The 21,578-nt window shown below is 50.2% G+C and overlaps 1 protein-coding gene across 13 annotated transcripts; it reads left to right on the forward strand.

Annotated features, from left to right (window-relative positions):
* The first annotated feature begins 2,148 nt into the window (after window positions 1–2,148).
* On the forward strand, window positions 2,149–21,131 carry EIF4G1 (eukaryotic translation initiation factor 4 gamma 1). Of its 13 annotated transcripts, none has more exons than XM_081139219.1 (33): window positions 2,149–2,299; window positions 3,116–3,172; window positions 3,395–3,487; window positions 3,782–3,868; window positions 4,977–5,153; window positions 5,415–5,481; window positions 6,550–6,662; window positions 7,474–7,566; window positions 7,767–7,833; window positions 8,124–8,957; window positions 9,190–9,278; window positions 9,366–9,552; window positions 9,642–9,775; window positions 9,897–10,055; window positions 10,217–10,402; window positions 10,569–10,766; window positions 10,986–11,132; window positions 11,333–11,569; window positions 11,749–11,853; window positions 11,977–12,136; window positions 12,340–12,443; window positions 13,031–13,133; window positions 13,400–13,502; window positions 13,971–14,203; window positions 14,346–14,464; window positions 14,591–14,763; window positions 15,078–15,203; window positions 15,327–15,408; window positions 16,941–17,039; window positions 17,151–17,285; window positions 17,398–17,479; window positions 17,620–17,760; window positions 20,509–21,131. In XM_081139219.1, exons 3-33 carry the CDS (start codon window positions 3,428–3,430, stop codon window positions 20,688–20,690), a joined length of 4,782 nt encoding a protein of 1,593 aa, XP_080995345.1. In that variant the 5' UTR covers window positions 2,149–2,299; window positions 3,116–3,172; window positions 3,395–3,427; the 3' UTR covers window positions 20,691–21,131. The 13 variants fall into 13 exon arrangements, with proteins under 13 accessions (XP_080995345.1, XP_080995339.1, XP_080995341.1 ...); XM_081139220.1 differs by having other exon boundaries at window positions 2,156–2,299; window positions 3,723–3,868; window positions 5,382–5,481; window positions 10,214–10,402; XM_081139208.1 differs by having other exon boundaries at window positions 2,156–2,299; window positions 5,382–5,481; window positions 10,214–10,402.
* Window positions 21,132–21,578: the final 447 nt, after the last annotated feature.

Consider the following 21,578-nt stretch of genomic DNA (forward strand, 5'->3'; position numbering starts at 1 on the left):
TAATAAATGCCTGAACTGGGGCAGTAGAAATGGGGAGATGAGGAAGGGCAGAGAAAAGATTTTTTTAAAGGTAAAATCAACAGGACTGGATTTTGATCCAAACAGCAATAGGACCTGGTGTCTGATTAGATGTATGTGGATGGGAAGGAATGGAGGATGAATCCAAGATTTTCTGGTTGGGCAGTTTTCATTGTTAATAGAATACATGAGCAACAACATGTTTGGGGTTGAGGTGGAGGATGCTATTGAGTGGGGAAAGATGACAAATTTCTATCTTGGCATACATAATTTGAGATGCTTGTGGGATGATTAGGTGAAGATATCTTTTAGGTAGAACTTTCTTCTGACTGGAGTTCAAGAGTGGTTTCTGAGGTAGGAATGGATTGGCATGTAGGTAGTAATTGATTTTTTAAAAAATATGTTTTTATTGATTTGAGAGGAAAAGAGAAAGAAACTTTGGTGAGAGAATGAAACATTGATTGGCTGCCTCTGGCATGCCCCCTACTGCGGATCAAGCCTGCAACCTGAGCATGTGCCCTTGACGGAATAAAACCAGCGGCCTCTCAGTACATAGGATGATGCTCAACCAAGCCACACCGGCCAGGGCTATTTGTTTGTTTTTTTAAATTCTCACCCAAGGATACGTTTTTTGGTTGGTTTTTTATTTTAGAGAGAGGATGGGGCGAGAGAGAGAGACCAATGTGAGATAGAAACATTGAATGGTTGCCTCCCACATGTGCCCTGACTGGGAATCAAACCCACAACCTTTTGGTGTACAGGATGCCGCTCCAACCAACTGAGCCACCTGGCCAGGGCTGATTTTTATTTCTTAGTCAGCTCAGGGACAAAGAGAAATGAGAAGAGTAGAGAAGGGAGCCATACGTGATTAAGTCATGGCACTTAAGTCACAGAATACTCTAGATCTGCATTTTCATTCTCACTGTAGTTCCTCTTCTGTGTATCTATTTTGCTCTTCTATCTTTGGAGCTTCAGTTCTCATAGACAATGAGAATGATAATGCAATCTATTCTGTAGTCAGTTGTGAGGACTGAGGTCACATAGGTCATATATATTAAGTGGCCATTTCATTATTGGTGCTGAGAAACTTTTCTTCTGAGGTTGAGGGAGAGGGGGGAGAGAGAACGAGAACCTTTGCTAGGTACCTAGGAAGCGTTTTAAGCACTTTCACAGGAATTAACTCCTTCAATCTTCACAATCCAATAAAGTGGATGTTATCATTGTGAGGGAAAGCACAGTGGTTAAAAGCGTAGACTTGATCCAGACTGCCTGGTTTCAAATCTTACCATTTTACAACTGGTATTAAGTAGGTAGGTAGTAGGTACATTGCCAGGTAGTAAGTAGCAGAATTTGGATTAAAAGCCAGGCTATCTACCAGACTCCTGGTACATGGATTTGGCTCTAATATGGTCCCTTCCGGAGTCCCAAATTTTTTGGCTCCTGGGCAGCAGTTTTGGGATTACTTCTTCCATCGTTCTGAATTTTCCATGATTGATTTTTTACTCTCCCTGAGAGTGGCTGAACTTTGTGAAAGACATAGCACTCATATTAATTTCCTAGTTAGAATGTTGCAATTCTTTTAGCATAGCACTCAGTTTATTTTTTAATAGACTTTTTAGAGAGATGAAAGGAGAGAGGAGAAAGAGAGGAAGAGAGACAGCCATTTGTTGTTCAACTTATTTTTGCATTTATTGTTTTATTCTCGTATGTGCCCTGACCTGATCGAACCCGCAACCTTGGCGTGGCGTATCCAGACGATACTCTAACCAACTGAGCTACCTGCCAGGGCATAACATTCATCAATAGGTCTTTCAATGACCTAATCTACATTATTTTAAAAGGCTGTATAATTCGTATTTCCGTATTGGTACCACGATTTACTTAGGCAGGACTGAGTCTTTAATTTCAGTAGTTTCAGCCCTAGCCAGCACTTCGCCTAGCATTTAGTATGCACTCAATAAATGCTGGCTCAAAGTATGAATGAACTACAGAACTGCGGAACACAGACTCAGAGTTAGGGGGTCGGTCTGGGCATTCTAAAGTTCGGGAGGGGACACGGGGGCGGGCAGTGGCTGTCACATGACGAGGCGGAGCAAATCCCATGTGCTCCGCGGCGCCCGGCGCGGCTCCGCCCTTTGCGCCGGTCACGTGGGGGCGCCGGCTGCGCCTGCGGAGAAGCGGTGGCCGCCGAGCGGGATCTGTGCGGGGAGCCGGAAATGGTTGTGGACTACGTCTGTGCGGCTGCGTGGGGCTCGGCCGCGCGGACTGAAGGAGACTGAAGGTAAAGCCGCCATGTCCGGGCCCGACCCGGCCCCCCCACCCCCTCCCCCCGCATCCGCCGCCATCCGGGCCGGGACCCGCCACCCTGTGCCGCCGCCCCGGGGCCCTAGCTCCGCGACTCAAGCCCGGGCCCCCGCCCGCCAGGGCCCGATCCCCGGCCCACGTGTGCCCGGCCTGGCCCGGCCTGGCGGCTGGGTGGGGGTGGGGAAGCGCGGGGCCAGAATATGCGGTCCCTGCGGCCTGAGAGGGCGCCAGGTTCACCGGCCGCGAAGTGCCACCACGGTCTGACCCGAGGAGGCCCCGCGGGCTCAGGCACTACCGCTCCCGGCCCGCCGCCCCCTCCCCCCTTTGCGGCCCGGCCGCCGGGAAGTGACACGTTGTTCTTTGGCACTGGCCGGCTCTGCGCAGGGAGGGCGCAGGGGAGGGAGGCGACAGCGGTGGGCAGGGAGGAGCCCCCGGCCCCGCCCGCCCTCCAGGCCGACCCTCGCTTGAAACCGGCTCCTCTTCGGCCGCCGCCCGCCTGGGCTTTTACTGCCCGACTCCCGCCCTTCCTGGCCTCCACTTCTGGGCGGCGGCAGGCTTCGCCTCTGGCCCCTCGCGGGTGCCCCCGTGGCCACCCGCGGCAGGCGTGCCTTGTGTGCCCCTGGGCCAGGCCCGGAACCCGGTGTCCCCAGGTGGGGGGTGGGGACACCACGGCCGAAGCTGCTAGCTCCGTTTATGATCCGGGAGCCTGGTGCCAGCGAGACCTGGAATTTCCGGTCTGGTTGGTCTTGGGCCCCGCGGAGCCAGGTTGATACCCCTCACCTCCCAACCCCAGGCCCTCGGATGCCCAGAACCTGTAGGCCGCACCGTGGACTTATTCTTAACCGAGGGGGTGAGTGAGGGTGTTGTTTCAGCAGGTCAGGGGGGTGGTTGGAGGTGATGCGGGTTGACATCGTGTTGGTGGGGCCATAAGCTATATCTTTTCTGCTCCTTCACCCCTTTGGCGCCTCTGGGGCTCAGTGTGGGACCTAGCCCTTGCCTTAACCCCTCCCCCACTCCATTTGCCTTAAGCTTGGGTCCCTTCCCCTTTCCAAGCTCCACTCTTTCCCAACAGGTGTTGGGGGGACCCTGATGTGGACCAAATGAAATGAACAAAGCTCCACAGCCCACAGGCCCCCCACCCGCCCCATCCCCCGGACTCCCACAGGTAATTAGGGAGGAATTAGCAGAGACTGGGGTGGGGGTGGGGGAGATCAGGCAGCCGGGCAGGAACAGGTTCCAACCTTCTGGATTTTCCCACCCCCATCTGTGTCAGGGCAAAGTGCAGTTTCCTGCTGCCAAATTGGGACAGGGCTCCTGGCTGTTCCCAGGGGCTGTCATGGGGAGGGGGTATGTGGACTGCTGAGGCTCTTGACACAGATCTGCCCCCCTTACTTCACCAGCTTGGGTTTCTGCCCCACCCGGGTTTCCCCTCTTGCTGAACTCTGGTCTCCCCCTTCAGCCAGCGTTTCCCCCGGGGCAGACAGCACCGGTGGTGTTCAGTACGCCACAAGCGACACAAATGAACACGCCTTCTCAGCCCCGTCAGGTGAGGGTCCTGAGGGTCCGTGGGGATGGGAGTAGGGGGCCTGGGTGGGAGCTATGGAAAGCTTAAGCCAGCTTGGGCCTGGGATGGAAACTATGGAGGCCCTGTACCTGCCCCAATTTCCTGATAGTTGCTCTGCGTTCTTTCATGCGACTCTGCACTTTGCACTGTTGATTACTTATGGCCCCTTGGGGAGTATGTAGTCCGTGGGGGTGACATTACTAGGGGTCCTTGTACCATGAGAATTGGGGACAGTGCTTTGAGCTCTGCTGCCAACTGCTGTTTTCCTATTTCCTCCTTTTACTGGGAGGCTGCCATTGCTCCATTCCCCTTCCCTTCTTTTTCTTTGGACTATGGCAGGATAAACACTCCAGCTGCTGCTTGCCTTTCTCTGTTCCCTAAATTTTTCCTCACTAAGTGAGAGGATTCTTGTCCTACTTCCTTCATCCTCCCCCACGCCCCCAATCACCTTGGGGATAATTCTCTTCTTTCCTGTCCCCATGTGCTCTCAGGGAGGATTCAGGTCTCTGCAGGTAATACCCCCTTTGCTAATTCTGGACCCTCTCCTGGTCTTACCTTACCCTCCATCCTAGTCAGGGGCTAGACCTAAGGACTGGAGGCCTCAGGGTGGGGACTTGTTTGCTGTCCAGGTCTTCAGTCTGCGACTGACTGATGCATGTTAGGGGCTGAATCTTGCAGAGTGTGTCCCTGGGAACCAGGTGACCTTTGCATGTTAGCGATCAGTTCCTTTAGTACCTTAGGGTGGAGTGGTGCATGCTGGGGTGTATGTTGTCCAAAATGGCTTTACTTAGGCATGATGCATCTGGGTGTTAGGCCTCTGTGGAAGGGTAGCCTGGTGGAGGTGAATGAGTATGCATGGCAGTGAGGGAGAAAATAAACAGGGTTCAAAGTGTGTACCTCAGTGTGGAGGGCATGTGTGAGTACAAGAGGCCACTTAACCATCATTTGGTCAAGTGGGTCTTGGAAGGACTGTTCCCCATGCTCCATAACCCCTAGTACTTCTCTCCAGACTAGAGACATTACAGAGTGGCCATTTTGCTCTCCACTTCCTCCACTTCCCAATATCAACTGCCTTCCTCCCTCTTGACAGCACTTCTACCCTAGCCGGGCCCAGCCCCCGAGCAGTGCAGCTTCCCGAGTGCAGAGTGCAGCCCCCGCCCGCCCTGGCCCAGCTGCCCATGTCTACCCTGCTGGATCCCAAGTAATGATGATCCCTTCCCAGATCTCCTACCCAGCCTCCCAGGGGGCCTACTACATCCCTGGACAGGTGAGGCTGGAGGCTTGGGGACTGGAAGCCACAGAATCTTGTACCCCAACCCTTACCTCCCCTATCTGGACCCTCTAGTCCCATCTCTTTCCAGAGGTGGGACTTCCTTTGGTCATTGTCCAGAGTTGGCTTGTCCTATCTTGCCCTACATTCTCTTTGTAGTGTGATATGGTACTCAGCTTCCTCAACTCCTTCTCTCCCCTCCTCCTTCCCCTTCCCCCTCACCAGGGGCGTTCCACATATGTTGTTCCGACACAGCAGTATCCTGTGCAGCCAGGAGCCCCAAGCTTCTATCCGGGTGCAAGCCCTACAGAGTTTGGGACCTATGGTAAGCAGGGGAGGGAGTCAGGTGAGAGTGAGTACAAGTGAGCATCTAAACTCACTAATTCCTAAGATTCTTTATAGGCTTGTCTCTTGGTTTAGAAACTAGGGATATGTGTGGGTAGTGGGGAATTTTATCCTACTCCTGAGAGTTGAAGTCCTCTCCACCTCAAGGAATATTGGAGCAGGCACCAGTTTGAGGGCCTGTTAGTAAATATTTCCTGTGACACTCTTTCTCTGGTTGGGGGGGAGCCCATGTAACATGGATTTGGGAGGTTTTTGTAGCTGTTTTTCATTTATATTCTAGGAAAGGATTAGTCTGTTCTTTATGGCAGTAGTTTCCAAAACTTTTTGATCATCTATCAGGGAAAATTTTGGTTATGTACCTCTAACACATGTTATGTTTTTGTTTATTTATATGCTTGCATAATTTAAACAATACTTATGTTGCTTGTGAAAAACAAGTGGGGATTATGGATGAGATTAAAGAATGCATTCCATTTGGAAACCATTCCATTCCAATGGAGACCACTGCTTTAAGGAATTAATTTTTCCTCATCCTGGACCCGGTTCATAATGTTACTTTTCATTTCCTTGCTCCTGCACAAAGGGCTGGAGACTGGAACTGGACTCAGGTTGAGTAGATAGGGTTGGCAAATCTCTTTTTTTCATTCCCAGCCAAAGACCTGATTCTGTTTCAGGTTAAGTAGTTACTGCTCCCTCAGTATATGTGTATGTGGTGCTCAAGGTGGGGTACATAAAACATGTTACTAGGTAGAAGAGGAATAGACAGAATCCTGGTGGCTCGTGTGTGATGGGGAACGAGTCCCTGCCTATAAGGGGTGTGTGTGCCAGTGTCAGGAATTCTTGTAAACGCAGCTCAGACTGGTTCCCCTGCTTTGATAGACACCTATTCCCTTGGGGAGGAGGGTGGGGCAGGGCAAGGGGCCGGCTGTGGGTGATGAGAGGTTGTGGGGCTGGGAGGTGCTCAAGCAGGCATTTGTATATGGTTGTGCCCTGACGCTGCCACCATTCTTCCTTTCCGTGTGTCGTCGTCCCCCTTTCCCTCCCCAAGCTGGCACCTACTATCCAGCCCAGGGTGTGCAGCAGTTTCCCACTGGTGTGGCCCCCGCCCCAGTTTTGATGAACCAGCCACCCCAGATTGCTCCCAAGAGGGAGCGGAAAACGGTGAGTAGCAACAAGGGGCTCTAGGACATCTTGGAAAGGGAGAATCAAGGTCAGGCGCATTGTGGGTCAGGGAGCAGGAAGTTGAGGGAAGGAGATCTTCAGTTGAAGTGGGCAAAGAATGGGGATCTGTGAAGTGCTCAGGTTTTTTGTACGGTGTTAAGGTTAGTGTAGAAGAAGCTCATGGGAAGGCTAAAGTGGCTAGTGGGGAAATTCCTGAGAGACCTGGGTTCTGGTGTCCATAAAATCTATGTTTGGTTTTAGGTTTCTGGTGGCTTGCTTTAGAAATGGTTAGTTTTCTATGGCCCCACCCCCACCCCCTAGTCCTGGAAGCTCTTGAGGCCTCCGCCTCTGCTCAATCCTCAAGCCCTGGGCGTGGTGCCCAGAATAGGGTGCCAGGGCTGGGGAAGCCGCTGAGTCACCCTGGCTCCACCCACTGGGTCTGGGCCCTGCCCCCAGAGATCAGGCCGACTAGCCACAAGTGAGCTGTATGGGTGCTAGACGGGGGTCCTGGGCCCTAGGGTGTGTAGCCACTGACTTGGGGATTGTTGGTGGGGCAGGAATGAGGGAGGGAGGGGCATTGTGATGTACAGGGCTGCTCTGTGAGGTCAAGGGTGTCTTAGGGGTGGGGACCAGGGCAGGGGCTACAAGAGCAGCCCGATGGGTTGACAGTAGAACTCACAGGGTTTCCGGCACCCACCCACCTGCTTCCCAGTGGGAGGGTGGAGGGTTGGCCTGGAGTCTTAGGTGTGGGGCAGGGTGGAGAGGTGGGCTCCTCCTGCTTTCCACTCATCCTGTAGCTTTCTTTCCCCAGATCCGAATTCGAGATCCAAACCAAGGAGGGAAGGATATCACGGAGGAAATCATGTCTGGGGCCCGAACCGCCTCCACACCCACTCCTCCCCAGGTATTGTCTGATAAGTAATGCCATGGCTGGGATGGCTATTATGCCCTGGACTCCCAAGTCCTGTGGTCTTTTCCTTCAACTAAGGGATTTATTTCCCTGCTTTCCTGGATTTCTAGGCAGAGCTAAAGTAGAAATGGCTCTAGTAAAGAAGGGTTGTGGGACTCTTCAGGGCAAAGTTGGTAACCCTTTGTGTCCTGCAGACGGGAGTCGGTCTGGAGCCTCAAGCTAATGGGGAGACTCCCCAGGTTGCTGTCGTTGTCCGGCCAGGTATGTAAGCATGTGGGGCAGAGCTTTTATGGGGAAGAGGAGTGTAACAGTCTAAAATGCTGAGGAGATGGGTGGTGACTTGAATCAGGTGCCAGAGAAGAATGACTTAGGTTTCAGGTAGTGGATTTTGAGGCTAGGTTGGGCTTTGGTTGAAAAGGGAAAAGGCTTAGGTGGGAGAAGATTGAGGAAGGGGAGTGGTAGGTTGGGAATGCCTTGGCTGGGAGGCGGAGGTGGAGGAACAGCAGCAATGAAGGACTTGCCTTTAATTACTCATTCTTCCTGTGGTGCAGATGACCGGTCACAGGGAGCGATCATTGGGGGCCGGCCAGGGCTGCCTGGCACAGAGCATAGCCCTTCAGAATCCCAGCCTTCATCACCTTCTCCAACCCCATCACCACCCCCAATTTTGGAACCAGGATCTGAGCCTAATCTCGCAGTCCTCTCTATTCCTGGGGACACTATGACAACGGGAATGATACAGATGTCTGTAGAAGAATCAACCCCCTTGCCCCGTGAAACTGGGGAGCCATATTGCATCTCTCCAGAACCCACTCCCCTCGCTGAACCCATACTGGAAGTAGAAGTGACGCTTAGCAAACCAATTCCAGAATCTGAGTTCTCTTCCAGTCCTCTCCAGGTTTCCATCCCCCTGGCATCTCCCAAGGTGGAAATTCTTCCTGAACCTAATGGCACGGTCCCATCTGAGGATCTAGAACCAGAGCTGGAGTCCAACCCAGAGATTTCTCCTCTCCCTCCCCCTGCTTGTCCCTCTGAATCCCCCACGCCCATTGCTCCAACTGCCCAACCTGAGGAACTGCTCAATGGAGCCCCCTCGCCACCAGCTGTGGACTTAAGCCCAGTCAGTGAGCCAAAGGAGCAGGCCAAGGAAGTTACAGCACCAGTGGCTCCCCCCACTGTGCTCTCTGCCACTCCAGCTATGGCACCTCCAGTGACTTCCCCTGCTCCAGAGGAGGAAATGGAGGAAGAAGAAGAGGAAGAGGACGAAGAGGGAGAAGCAGGAGAAGCGGAGAGTGAGAAGGGAGGAGAGGAACTGCTCCCCCCAGATAGTACCCCTATTCCAGCCCATCTGTCCCAGAATTTGGAGGCAGCAGCAGCCACCCCAGGTAAGGTGTGGCTGGATGGTAGAGGTGGGTCAGGCTGGAGGGTGTGGTTCTTTCTGCTTATTGATGATCTCTCATTTATGCCATTATGTCTGGGTCAGAAGCTCTGTGATGGAAACTAACAGCTAGATTAAAGAATTTTAAGTCTAGGGAGGGGGTGTGATGGCTGCTTTTTCCCCCTAGGAGTTAGGGGTACTACGTAAGTTATTCCTACTTCTTTTTCCCCCCTAAATAGTGGCAGTGTCTGTGCCAAAGAGGAGACGGAAAATTAAGGAGCTCAATAAGAAAGAAGCTGTAGGAGACCTTCTGGATGCCTTCAAGGAGGTAAGGGAGCAGATAGTAGCAGAGGGCAGAGTTTGGGTATGGAACAGTGGTCAAACTGCAACCAAATGGAATGTTCTGTGGTTATAGGCGAACCCGGGAGTACCAGAGGTAGAAAATCAGCCTTCTGTAGGCAGCAACCCTGGTCCAGAGCCTGAGGCCAGCAGTGTGCCCCCACGGCCTGAGGAAGCAGATGAGACCTGGGACTCAAAGGAAGACAAAATTCACAATGCTGAGAACATCCAACCTGGGGAACAGAAGTATGAATACAAGTCAGGTATGATGAAGGAAGGGTTGAGAGAGCTGAGTACTCTTGTCAGGGCCCCAGGAGACAACAGTATGGTTGGTTCATCTGTCTTCTTACAGATCAGTGGAAGCCTCTAAACCTTGAGGAGAAAAAGCGTTATGACCGTGAGTTCCTGCTTGGCTTTCAGTTCATCTTTGCCAGTATGCAGAAGCCGGAGGGACTGCCCCATATCAGTGATGTGGTGTTGGATAAGGTTGGTGGGCTTGAGGGGGAGGCTAAGTTTATATAGACTGGCTGGCTGGGCAGGAGCCTGACATCTTGAAAGAGCTGTGAGTAACACTAGCCTGTTTCTGATACCTTCTCTCTCTTCACAGGCCAATAAAACACCACTGCGGCCACTGGATCCTGCTAGACTTCAGGGCATAAATTGTGGCCCAGACTTTACTCCATCCTTTGCCAACCTTGGCCGACCAGCCCTCAGCATCCGTGGGCCCCCAAGGGGTGGGCCAGGTGGGGAGCTGCCCCGAGGGCCGGTGAGTGGGACTGGTTAGAGGGGCAGATGGGCAAGGGGAGTGGGGATATGTGGCCCTCTGTATCTCGTTGGGGAATGAGAAGTCTGCCTTGGAGATGTGTGGTAGTGGTGTCTCAGGTGTGCTGACTACTGTATCTTTTATCCTTACCCCTTGCTTAGCAGCCTGGTCTGGGACCCCGGCGCTCTCAGCAGGGCCCTCGAAAGGAGCCACGCAAGATCATTGTCCCAGTGTTAATGACAGAAGATATAAAGCTGAACAAAGCAGAGAAGGCCTGGAAACCAAGCAGCAAGCGGACAGCAGCTGATAAGGACCGAGGGGAAGAGGATGCTGATGGCAGCAAAACCCAGGTACCAGCAAGTTCTTGTTTTGGTCTCCATTCCTTTTCTTTAGGGTTTGCTAAGCCAACTTTGCCTTTGTGCTTCTGTCCATCCTCATCACTACCCTCTTCCGTCCCTCCCAGTGGCCTCCTCTTTTGAGAACCTCACTGGATCCTCTGTTCCCTCTCCCCACCAGGACCTGTTCCGTAGGGTGCGCTCCATTCTTAATAAGCTGACACCCCAGATGTTCCAGCAGTTGATGAAGCAAGTGACGCAGCTGGCCATCGACACGGAGGAACGCCTGAAAGGGGTCATTGACCTCATTTTTGAGAAGGCCATTTCAGAGCCCAACTTCTCTGTGGCCTACGCCAACATGTGCCGTTGCCTCATGGCGGTTAGTTTCCACTATTTTCTAAATCTTGTGGTCTGGTCTCCTCCTCCTTGAATCCAGCTTCTTGGTTCTCTTCATCTGTGTTGTTGATGGCAGCCAAGAGGAGGCAGAGCCAGAGCTGGAGGTCTTCCTGGGTTAGGTAGTTAAAGACTCTCTGGGGGGGGGGGGGGGGTCTTCCCTGCCCTGTACTAACCTAAATGTGACGGTCTCTTTGACATACAGCTGAAAGTGCCCACTACAGAAAAGCCAACAGTGACTGTAAACTTTCGAAAACTGTTGTTGAATCGATGTCAGAAGGAGTTTGAAAAAGATAAAGATGATGATGAAGTTTTTGAGAAGAAGCAAAAAGAGATGGATGAAGCTGCTACGGTGAGAGAAAACTACTAACTCTGCTGCTTATCCAGATGCTACTTAGCTGTAGAATTGGGGGTTGAAATAGTGGTTTAAGGGTTTCTCTGCCTGGGGACATCAGTGCTTGTTGCTGGGTACAAATCCAGATAGTGGAGGAAAGGGTTTTAGCCATGTGGCTGGGTATCTTTTTGATGTGATTTCTGTCCCATGACTGCCAGGCAGAGGAACGGGGACGCCTGAAGGAAGAGCTGGAAGAGGCTCGAGACATAGCCCGGCGACGCTCTTTAGGAAATATCAAGTTTATTGGGGAGTTGTTCAAGCTGAAGATGTTAACAGAGGCAATAATGCATGACTGTGTAGTTAAACTACTTAAGAACCACGACGAAGAGTCCCTTGAATGCCTTTGCCGTCTGCTCACCACCATTGGCAAAGACCTGGACTTTGAAAAAGCCAAGGTAGGGGTCTTGGGATTTGGAGGGGGACAAGCTGAAGTACATGAGGCCTGCTGTCTGCTGACAAACTCCCTGTTGGGCTATCATGTCTGGGCCACTGAACCACAGTGATGGGGCTGAGGGCCTATAGCTGGAGGTGAGGAATTAGAAGTTTTTGGTCTGATCCCTTTGCTTTTCCCTAGCCACGAATGGATCAGTATTTCAACCAGATGGAAAAAATAATTAAGGAAAAGAAGACTTCATCCCGAATCCGTTTTATGTTGCAAGATGTGCTGGACCTGCGAAGGGTGTGTGTTTCTTCCTTCCCACTGCTAGTTTGCTGCCTCTGACCTCACAGTCCCCAGTCCCTGACTGCTTTGGTCTGGTCTCTCTGATGTAATTATCTTGTGACTGGCTTCCTGTTCCCACAGAGCAATTGGGTGCCGCGCCGAGGGGATCAGGGTCCCAAGACCATTGACCAGATCCATAAGGAGGCAGAGATGGAGGAGCATCGGGAGCACATAAAAGTGCAGCAGCTAATGGCCAAGGGCAGCGACAAGCGTCGGGGTGGCCCTCCAGGCCCACCTATCAGTGAGTTTGAGACTACGATTGAGAGGGGGCAATGTGAGGGGTTGTGCTTTCCATTGATGACTTCTTGTTAGTGCCACGTGTCTGGGCCACTGAGACCCCATGATGGAACTGAGGATCTGAGGAAGTGAAACTGGGGTCACTCCAAGGGGACAAGGCTCTTAGGCCTTACTCACCATTTCAATATTTTCTCCTTTTTGTCCCAGGCCGCGGCCTTCCACTTGTAGATGATGGTGGTGGCTGGAACACAGTCCCCATCAGTAAGGGCAGCCGCCCTATTGACACCTCCCGACTTACCAAGATCACAAAGGTAGGGTTGTGTATATTGGAGGGGGTGTTAGTAATAGGGTAAAGAGGGATCAAGGTAGGCATTAAACACAATTTGGGTCTTAGTCCCCTCATTCTCTGAGGTTGGGTAAGTGACAGCTGAATGGGTTAGATTACTAGAGACAGGACTGCCAACTGTAGGGGATGTGATCACATTGGTCCGGGCCACTTGTGTGTTCAGCAAACTGACTGACATACACACCAAATTAGGTCTATTCCCTGTTTTGTTCACCCCCCAGGTTAAGAATGGTTTTTATATTTTTTAATGGTTGAAAATAAGTGAGTGCTATTATGTGATGTGAAATTATATAAAATTTAAATTTCATTGTCCATAGTTTTATTGGAACTTAGCCACATTCATTTCCTTTATCCTCTGACTGCTTTTGTGTGACAACAGCAGTGTTGAGTAGTTGAAATAGAAACTGTGGCTGCAAAGCCTAAAATATTTACTATCTCGCCCTTTATAGGAAAGGTTTGCCTGGCCCCTGTTCTAGGCTGTTCGTGGCTGTGTGTGGCTGGGGGCTTTGGCCAGATCAGACCCATGACTCTTCACTCCCTTTCCTTCCTCAGCCTGGCTCTATTGATTCTAACAATCAGCTCTTTGCACCTGGAGGGCGATTGAGCTGGGGCAAGGGCAGCAGTGGAGGCTCAGGAGCAAAGCCCTCTGATGCAGGTATGGAGGCCACTGTGAAGAGCTAGGTGGTGGTTAATGAGCTCTCTCGAGGGTAGAGCCTTGTCTGTATGGGAGGTTTTTCTCCTTGTGTATGTGGGAGGCTTTCCGTATAGAGTGGTTAGGTAATACAGGAGTCGTGTACTACTTGGAGGGACTAAGGACTGAACTGCTTTAGTGTTGGGGCTTAGGATCAAGTGTCCTAAGCTGAAAAGTAGGGGAGAGGATGTAAGAAAATAGATTTTAATCATCATTTTCTGCCTCCCCAGCATCAGAAGCTGCTCGTCCAGCTACTAGTACCTTGAATCGCTTCTCAGCCCTTCAACAAGCAGCACCTACAGAAAGCACAGAAAACAGACGTGTGGCCCAGAGGTGAGGTTTCCTAAGTGTCTGTTTTTCACACACACGGAGGATACCATGATTGGGTTTGGGTTATTGCCATGGGAATCCTCACACATAACTGTAATGCTCAGAGGCCCTAGCTGAGCATGGGGCATATTCCTGATGCCAAGAACAAGGCCTGATGGTTGCTCAGCATGTTGGGTAGTTTTAAATAGAGAGTGCCTCTATTTATTTTATTTTTATTTTTTATTTATTCATTTATTTTTTAAACAGATCTTTATTGATTTCAGAGAGAGGAAAGGAAGGCAGAGAGAGAGAGATAGAAACATCAATGATGAGAGAGTCATTGATCGGCCGCCTAGCCCGCAACCCGGGCATGTGCCCTGACTGGGAATCGAACCCCGATCTCCTGGATCCTAGGTCGATGCTCAACTGCTGAGCCATGCCCGGCCGGGCAAGAGAGTGCCTCTATTTAAAGACGATGTGCCTTTCTTCCAGGAGTAGCTTGAGTCGGGAACGAGGTGAGAAAGCTGGGGACCGGGGAGACCGCCTAGAGCGGAGTGAACGGGGAGGTGATCGTGGGGACCGGCTTGATCGCTCTCGGACACCTGGTACCAAGCGGAGCTTCAGCAAGGAAGTGGAGGAACGGAGTAGAGAGCGACCTTCCCAGCCTGAGGGTTTGCGCAAGGCAGCCAGTCTCTCAGAGGATCGGGACCGCGGGCGGGATGCTGGTAAGGGGTTTACAGAGGAAGGGAAGGGAATGGTGTGGGCTAGTTTGGGACTAGCCAGTCCCTAGATAGTCCTTCAGAGCTCCAGATGTTTGCAGGAAAGACTGGAACTAAAGAGTCTCTGATCTGTTTTATACCCCCTCAGTGAAGCGAGAAGCCACTCTGCCTCCCATGAGCCCCCCAAAGCCTGCACTCTCAGAAGAGGAGATGGGGAAGAAATCCAAGGCCATCATTGAGGAATATCTCCATCTCAATGACATGAAGGTTGGTATTGGGAAGGGTCTGAGTGATGGCAGAGTGGGCAGAGATCCTATGCTGCCTGGTATACAGTGTAGGGTCTGGGACAGACACTGACTGCTCACTTTCTCTTATACTCTGTGTCCCCTGCAGGAGGCAGTGCAGTGTGTGCAGGAGCTGGCCTCACCTTCCCTGCTTTTCATCTTTGTGCGGCATGGCATCGAGTCCACACTGGAGCGCAGTCCCATTACTCGTGAACATATGGGGCAGCTGTTGTACCAGCTGCTCTGTGCTGGGCACCTTTCCACTGCTCAGTACTATCAAGGGTATGACCGACTTCTGTGACACCTTCACTTTTACAAACCCACACATTTCCATTCTTTGTAGCACCGGTGGAACCTTGGGGGGGAAACGTAGGCTCCTCAACTATCCTGGTGAACATTATTTTTGGCAGGGATGGGAGGTTGAGCCATCTAAGGACAAAAAGGTGTTCTTAGCTTGAGATAATTGCCCCATATTTAGGAAGTGTTCCTGATGGGCTTCACAGTTGATCCTTTAGTCATGCCTTGTTGCCGCAGAAGGAGGGTGGACTCTTGGCTCTTCTTTCCTAGAATGCCCTGACTTTGAATTCCCTTTGCAGGCTGTTTGAAATCCTAGAATTGGCTGAAGATGTGGAAATTGACATCCCACACGTGTGGCTCTACCTAGCAGAACTGGTGACACCAATTCTGCAGGACGGTGGAATACCCATGGGGGAGCTGTTCAGGTGAGACAGGAAGAAGGGGGAGTGGAGAGGGAGGGGTGGTGGTCAGGGGAGGGCTGGTTTGGGGAGGGGTTGGGTAGTATGTTGAGGGCTTTGGAGGCTGTCAACACTGGAGTTTTCTTATAGGGAGATTACAAAACCCCTGAGGCCCCTGGGCAAAGCTGCTTCCCTGTTGCTGGAGATCCTGGGGCTCCTTTGCAAAAGCATGGTGAGTGAGAGCCTTCCATGGGTGATGTGTTCAGGATTGCTCTTTCCACTGTGTGGTTTTGGCTACTTGTGGTGACACTGGAGCCTCTCATGGTCCTTTGGTGGGATGGAGTTAATGGGGGTAGATGGTAGTGCTGTGTTAGTATTTGAGAGAGGCTGGTATTCCCTCAGACCAGTTCCTTTTATGAGTTCTGGCCAAGGTTGGAGAATGGGAATCTAGGACCCTAGACCCTTGATTGATTGATTGATTCATTCATTCATATAGTTTTTTTTGGGGGAAAAAAAGATAAAAACACACACCAACATTTACTACATAGTGGGCATTGATAATACAACCGTGAATAAAACACAGGAAAGAAGTTGGAAGAGGGGGAAAAAAAAAATAAATTTCAGCTTAAAAACAACTGTGTGAAGTTAAACATGAAATATAGTGGTTGAGATCAAGTGTACTGTGAGGTTGCAAAGGAGTGTCTTGATTGATAGTGTTCCTGACAGTATACTTCCCTGGAAAGGCACTAAAGCTACCTGGTGTGAAAGTTAATTGGTGACTAGCAGGTGGAAAGGTGGAAAGGCAAGCTGCGTGTGGTGCTTAGTAGTAGTGAGGTTGGAAAGTACAGTTTCAGAAGAGTTCAGCTACCTGTAGCCCAGAGGAATGAGGCTGTCAATTGAAAGGAATTGTTCTTTCAGCTTCATATTAATCCTTTTAGGTAGGAATATGTACCAGGATAATTTCTGTTTAAAAAAAAGGAAAAGCATATTGAATTACTTATATATTTTCATTGAATCTAAGGTGACGTAGATTATAGGATGTATTTATGCTCTGCTAAGGAAAAAAAAAGACAGTCATATTAAATGTAATATTTCAACTGCGAGAACTCCATTTTAGTAGTGTTAAAATGGGCATCCTTAAAATTCATGAACTATAATAACCTTAAGGGTTGATGTCATTATTTTGAATACACGTTATTATAAAAGTGATACCTTCAGAAACTCTTGCCTTGTAGAGAATATGGGTTCAGCCTGCTGTTTATATGAGGATTCTGATTTGTGTTGGGGGTGGGTGGGTATATATGCTTCTAAAACTTTCTGGACTTTGGAACCAAATAAATGTACTTGTTAGTTGTCCTTTCCCAAAAGCATTTGTTACTTAAAGTAGTGAAAAACTAAACTATTTTAGAAAAAAATATTGATGAGTGTGGAAGGCTGGGATGAGATGTATATTTGGATTTGGTTGTTTACCTTTGATGGTCCAGTAATTCTTTGAGAATCTTGATATCTTTCTTGGAGCCTCTTAGGCCATTTCCCCCAACCCGCAGTATTATTGTGGATGAGTTCTTGTGTCTATGACTGATGTCTATGCCTGGTACTACTAGACTAATCATGGAGGGACTGCCTGTTAGTACCTCTATAGCATCCTGAGTTTCTGTCTAGCACCGAGTGGCCTTTTAGTAAATATTTGGTGGATGCCATTTGTGGTGGTGTTTGATTCTTAGAGAGAGAGCGGAGTTGCTGAGTTGGTCTTGTGTTTTCCAGGGTCCCCAAAAGGTGGGGGCGCTGTGGCGAGAAGCTGGACTCAGCTGGAAAGAATTTCTACCAGAAGGCCAGGATGTTGGTACATTCGTCACTGAACAGGTTTGCGGCTGGAATTAGGATAACTCCATTTGGGGCTTGCTGGTCTTTTCCTTCCCTTATCTCAGTCACATGGTGCGCTTACCTCTTGACTGTTGGCTGTTTTTGTTGCAGAAGGTGGAGTATACCCTGGGAGAGGAGTCAGAAGCCCCTGGCCAGAGGTTGCTCTCCTCTGAGGAGCTGAGCAGGCAGCTGGAGAAGCTGTTGAAGGAGAACAGTAGTAACCAGCAGGTGTTTGACTGGATAGAGGTATGTTTCTCTTGATAATGGGAAAGCAGGATAAAAGAGAAGTCGTTCTTGGTGTGGTGGTGGGGGCAGAATTCAGAATTTATGGGCCATGTGTTTTCTTTCTCCTGCATAGGCCAACCTGACTGAGCAGCAGATAGCATCCAACACATTAGTTCGAGCCCTCATGAAAACTGTCTGCTATTCTGCAATTGTCTGTAAGAGGAGCCAGGGACATGGTGGGGCAAGGGTGGGCCCAACAGACAAATGGAGGGAGGGAGGTTTTGGTCTTTGCCTCCTAGTTCTGAACCAGAATGAGGGTGCATTATTCCACTTATCCCTGTCTTTCTTCCTGTAGTTGAGAATCCCCTCCGAGTGGATGTTGCGGTGCTGAAAGCACGAGAGAAACTGCTACAGAAATACCTATGTGATGAGCAGAAGGAGCTGCAGGCACTCTATGCCCTCCAGGCCCTTGTAGTGACCTTAGAACAGCCCCCCAGTAAGAGCCAGGCTGGAGGGTTGGGGGTGGGGTAGAAGAACTGCCAGATAGCGGGGGCAGCCATGGAAAGGTGGGTGGTCATTGGAGAGCAAAATGTTCTGATGGTTGATTCCTTCCCTCTAGTGTTTGTTTCCTTGTCTACAAATGGGAGGAGTTAGACTCAGCCTCGAAGGTTGACTACCTGTTTTGTGCTTAGCCAACCGTTAGATGCCAGGAGTACAGAGCTGATAAATGATAATGTTTCCCTCTGCCTGGCACAGGATTGAGATGCTTTGTTGCCTCATTTAATCTCATAACCATTGTTTAGAATAGATGGTGTTCTCTTTTCCATTTTGGGAGACTTAGTGTTAGGTTAACATGCCTGAGGTTATGCATTCCGCAGATAGGTATGTCCGGGGGCCTGAGATATTAGCAATGAGTACATCAAGCACAGTTCCCATGTTGGCCGGAATCTGTAGCAGTGATGAGTATTGGAAGATGGGTCCTGCGGGGTTCCCGTGCCCTCTGGGGGAGTATACCTAGTTTAAGGGATAAGTGACAAATGGAAGTGAAGTGACAAATGGGGGGGAGACTTGGAACAAAGGAGAACTATGTGTAGAAGGTCATGAGGTAGGAAGAACTGGACACAAGGTAAAAGAACTTGAAGGAAGACCATTGTGGGAGAGCATAGTAACCAGTCATGAGGCAAAATGGGGTTGGAGAGATGACACCAGCTGTGTCACACAGGTCTGTGTGAACCATCGGATGAGTTTTGGTCTTTAGCCTAAAGACAGGAAGAGACCTTTGAGGAATTTTAAGCAAGGAATTAAAAAATTCTAATTCAGTTTTTAGATTATCCTGGCTATTAGAGGAAGAGTGGTTTGGAATGGAGGTGAGTGTAAATGCGGTAGGATCAGCCAATCAGGAGTGTGTTGGTAGTGGCTCAGTCTGGTTGGTGGCTGTGAAGTTGGGAGAGGACTGGGCAGGTTCGAGATATACACTGGCCTGAGATAGGGTGATGAGAGATCGGAAGTCATATGCCTCCCAGATGGTTTTTTAGTAGGTGAGGTGATAGTGTGGTACCATCCACTGGGTGGTAGAGAACACTGGATCAAGTTGAGCTTGGCCATATTGAGTTTTTGGTCTGTGGGTTGGGTAATCAGAGATGTTGGTAGACAGCTAGAATTCATTTGGAAGGGAAGAGGTCAGGGCTGGATGTCTCTCTGAGTTGCTAACACAGGGCAACAACACATGCAAGTCACAAGAAGATACATGATTGCTTGAGAGAGTGATGAGGACCTGAGATAGAGCCTTCAGGTGAAGGACCCACAGATAAGGACCAAAGGAAGATGGCCCTATAATGGGCAGTAATTTTAGGAGGGGGAAGTGGTCAGTAATGCTAGCTGCTGCTTAAGAGCTCCATGAGAGGAGACCTGAAAGTTAAGGGTTTCTGCAGTTTAAAAACATGGAAGCCACCCTGGCAGTATCATTTGGTGGAGCATGGGGCAGGCTCTTAATGGAAAAGGACTGAGTAATACTTGACTGAGAAAGGAAAACCAAATGTAGACAAAAATCTTTGAATTCAGTCTCTGGTCAAAAGACAAAAATACTTTGGTTATAAGAGAAAGTAGTTGTAAAGGAGGCCTTTTGTGTTGAGATGGGAGAAACATGGGCTTGAAAATACAGTGCAGAGTGAATAATTGATTGTATAGGATCCCCAGGATGGGTGTACATAGGATTTGGAGCACAAATTTGGGATAAATGATGTACTGCTGCCATTACTGTGGGATGGGGGTGGGAGGCTGTCCACAGGGATGCACTTGTAGATTTGAGGGTATGTGTGCTCCAGGGAACATCCTGGCTTGTAGCTTCTCTAGAGAGAGAGAGAAACATTGATTTGTTTGTTCCACTTATTTATGCATTCATTGGTTGATTTTTGTATGTGCTCTGACCGGGGATTGAACCCACAACCTTGGTGTATTGGGATGATGCTCTAACCAACCAAGCTACCCAGTCAGGGCAATATTCATTTCTTTATTCAGAAGTAGTATATTCACTATTCAGCCTCCTTTTGCCGTTAGGAATGTCAAGTTGCTTTGGAAATACTGGCAGTGCAGTGTGGGGAAGGAAGTAGATTGTGTTCAGGGTTATTGGACAAGTGCTTGGGTAGGCTAGGGGTGAGGGAGAAAAGGGTCAGAGCAGGGGTGCTTGAGTTGAGCCCAAAGGAATTCACTAGGAAGGTGACAAAAGAAAGGCTGTTCCCAGCAAAAGATGTAGCACACATAAAAGTGTCAAGGCCAGAGAGGGTATATGTGTTCAGGAGATGGGAAAGTAAGAGGAAGTTGGGGTCAGGTTTGTCCAGATCTGTAATGGGGGCCAGTGGATGTTCTGGGTTATACCCTTGACTTGTGAGTGATATATTTGGGACTTTTGTGATTCCCCAAATTCAGGAGTACCAATTTTACAGATTTTTTCCCCCCCATTAAATGTATCATGAGTGAAGAAATTTGAAGCTGCCGAGGTGAGTGAAGCTAGGCAGATTTGTAAGATTTGGCTAAGCGGTTCATTCCTGCATGCCAGTCTCCTCGGTCATGAGATTAGCATCCTGTCAAAGACCTAGTTACTCTGAAATGGTCAAACATACAACTGTCTGGACAGTGGGTCAAGAGCCTTGTTTTAACAGTGGAGCTTCGGAGGGAGGGATTCCTGGGGGTGGGATGGGGTAGCTGTGGGCAGCACACCTCTTATATCTGTCCTGCCTATTTGCAGACCTGCTTCGGATGTTCTTTGATGCGTTGTACGATGAGGACGTGCTGAAGGAGGATGCCTTCTACAGCTGGGAGAGTAGCAAGGACCCCGCTGAGCAGCAGGGCAAGGGCGTGGCCCTTAAATCTGTCACAGGCTTCTTCAAGTGGCTTCGTGAGGGGGACGAGGAGTCCGACCACAACTGAGGGCCGGTTGGGGTCGGGGACTTGGAACCCCGTGGACACTCGGATGGCCCAGCCAGCTGCCCGGACTGCAGGGGGGTCAGCAGCAGCGGCGGTGGCAGTGGGTGCCTGTAGTGCGATGTGTCTGAGCTAATAAAGTGGCTGAAGAGGCAGGATGGCTTGGGGCTGCCTGGGACCCCCTCCAGGATGCTGCCAGGTGTCCCTCTACTCCCCCCTGGGGCACAGAGATATATTATATATAAAGTCTTGAAATTTGGTGTGTCTTGGGGGGGGCACCACTGCCTGCCCCTGGGGTCCTTTTTTTATTTTCTGAAAATCACTCTTGGGACTGCCGTCCTCGCTGCTGGGGGCATATGCCCCAGCCCCTGCACCACCCCTGCTGCTGCTTGGGCAGGGGGAAGGGGGGGCACGGTGCCTGTAATTATTAAACATGAATTCAATTAAGCTCACTGCCTCTCTGCTTTATGGCCTTCTCCCTCTGGAGAACGGGTATGGATTGGTGGGCAGCCTCCTTTCCAGAGCTGGCACTACAGCACAGTTTTCCTACAACTTGGCACCTCTCTTGCCTCTTCCCCTGTCCATGATTACGGGAGCTGGGAATCACTTTCTTGGAGGGTTTGGCCCTCAAAGTGGATGTGGTTGGGTGCCCTGTTGATTAGGAGGGGAGGGGGACAAATAGCTGTGGGGTACTTACCAGCATACACTTGGCTAGTTTTGCTTTCCTACCAGAAATGTGTTCCAAATCCCTTTTCCGTGGAGAAGGTCCTGGGTTTTAAAGCTGTTTATAGCTGGGGAGTCCTTTCTGGTTCCAAGGTCTCACCTATAAAATGGGGTTGGATGCAGTGAGGTCTTATATCCCCATACGGGGCTACTGGCAGCTTGGGCGCAGCG

The sequence above is a fragment of the Miniopterus schreibersii genome, assembly GCF_964146895.1.
Source record: "Miniopterus schreibersii genome assembly, chromosome: 5".
NCBI classification, from domain to species: Eukaryota; Metazoa; Chordata; class Mammalia; order Chiroptera; family Miniopteridae; genus Miniopterus; species Miniopterus schreibersii.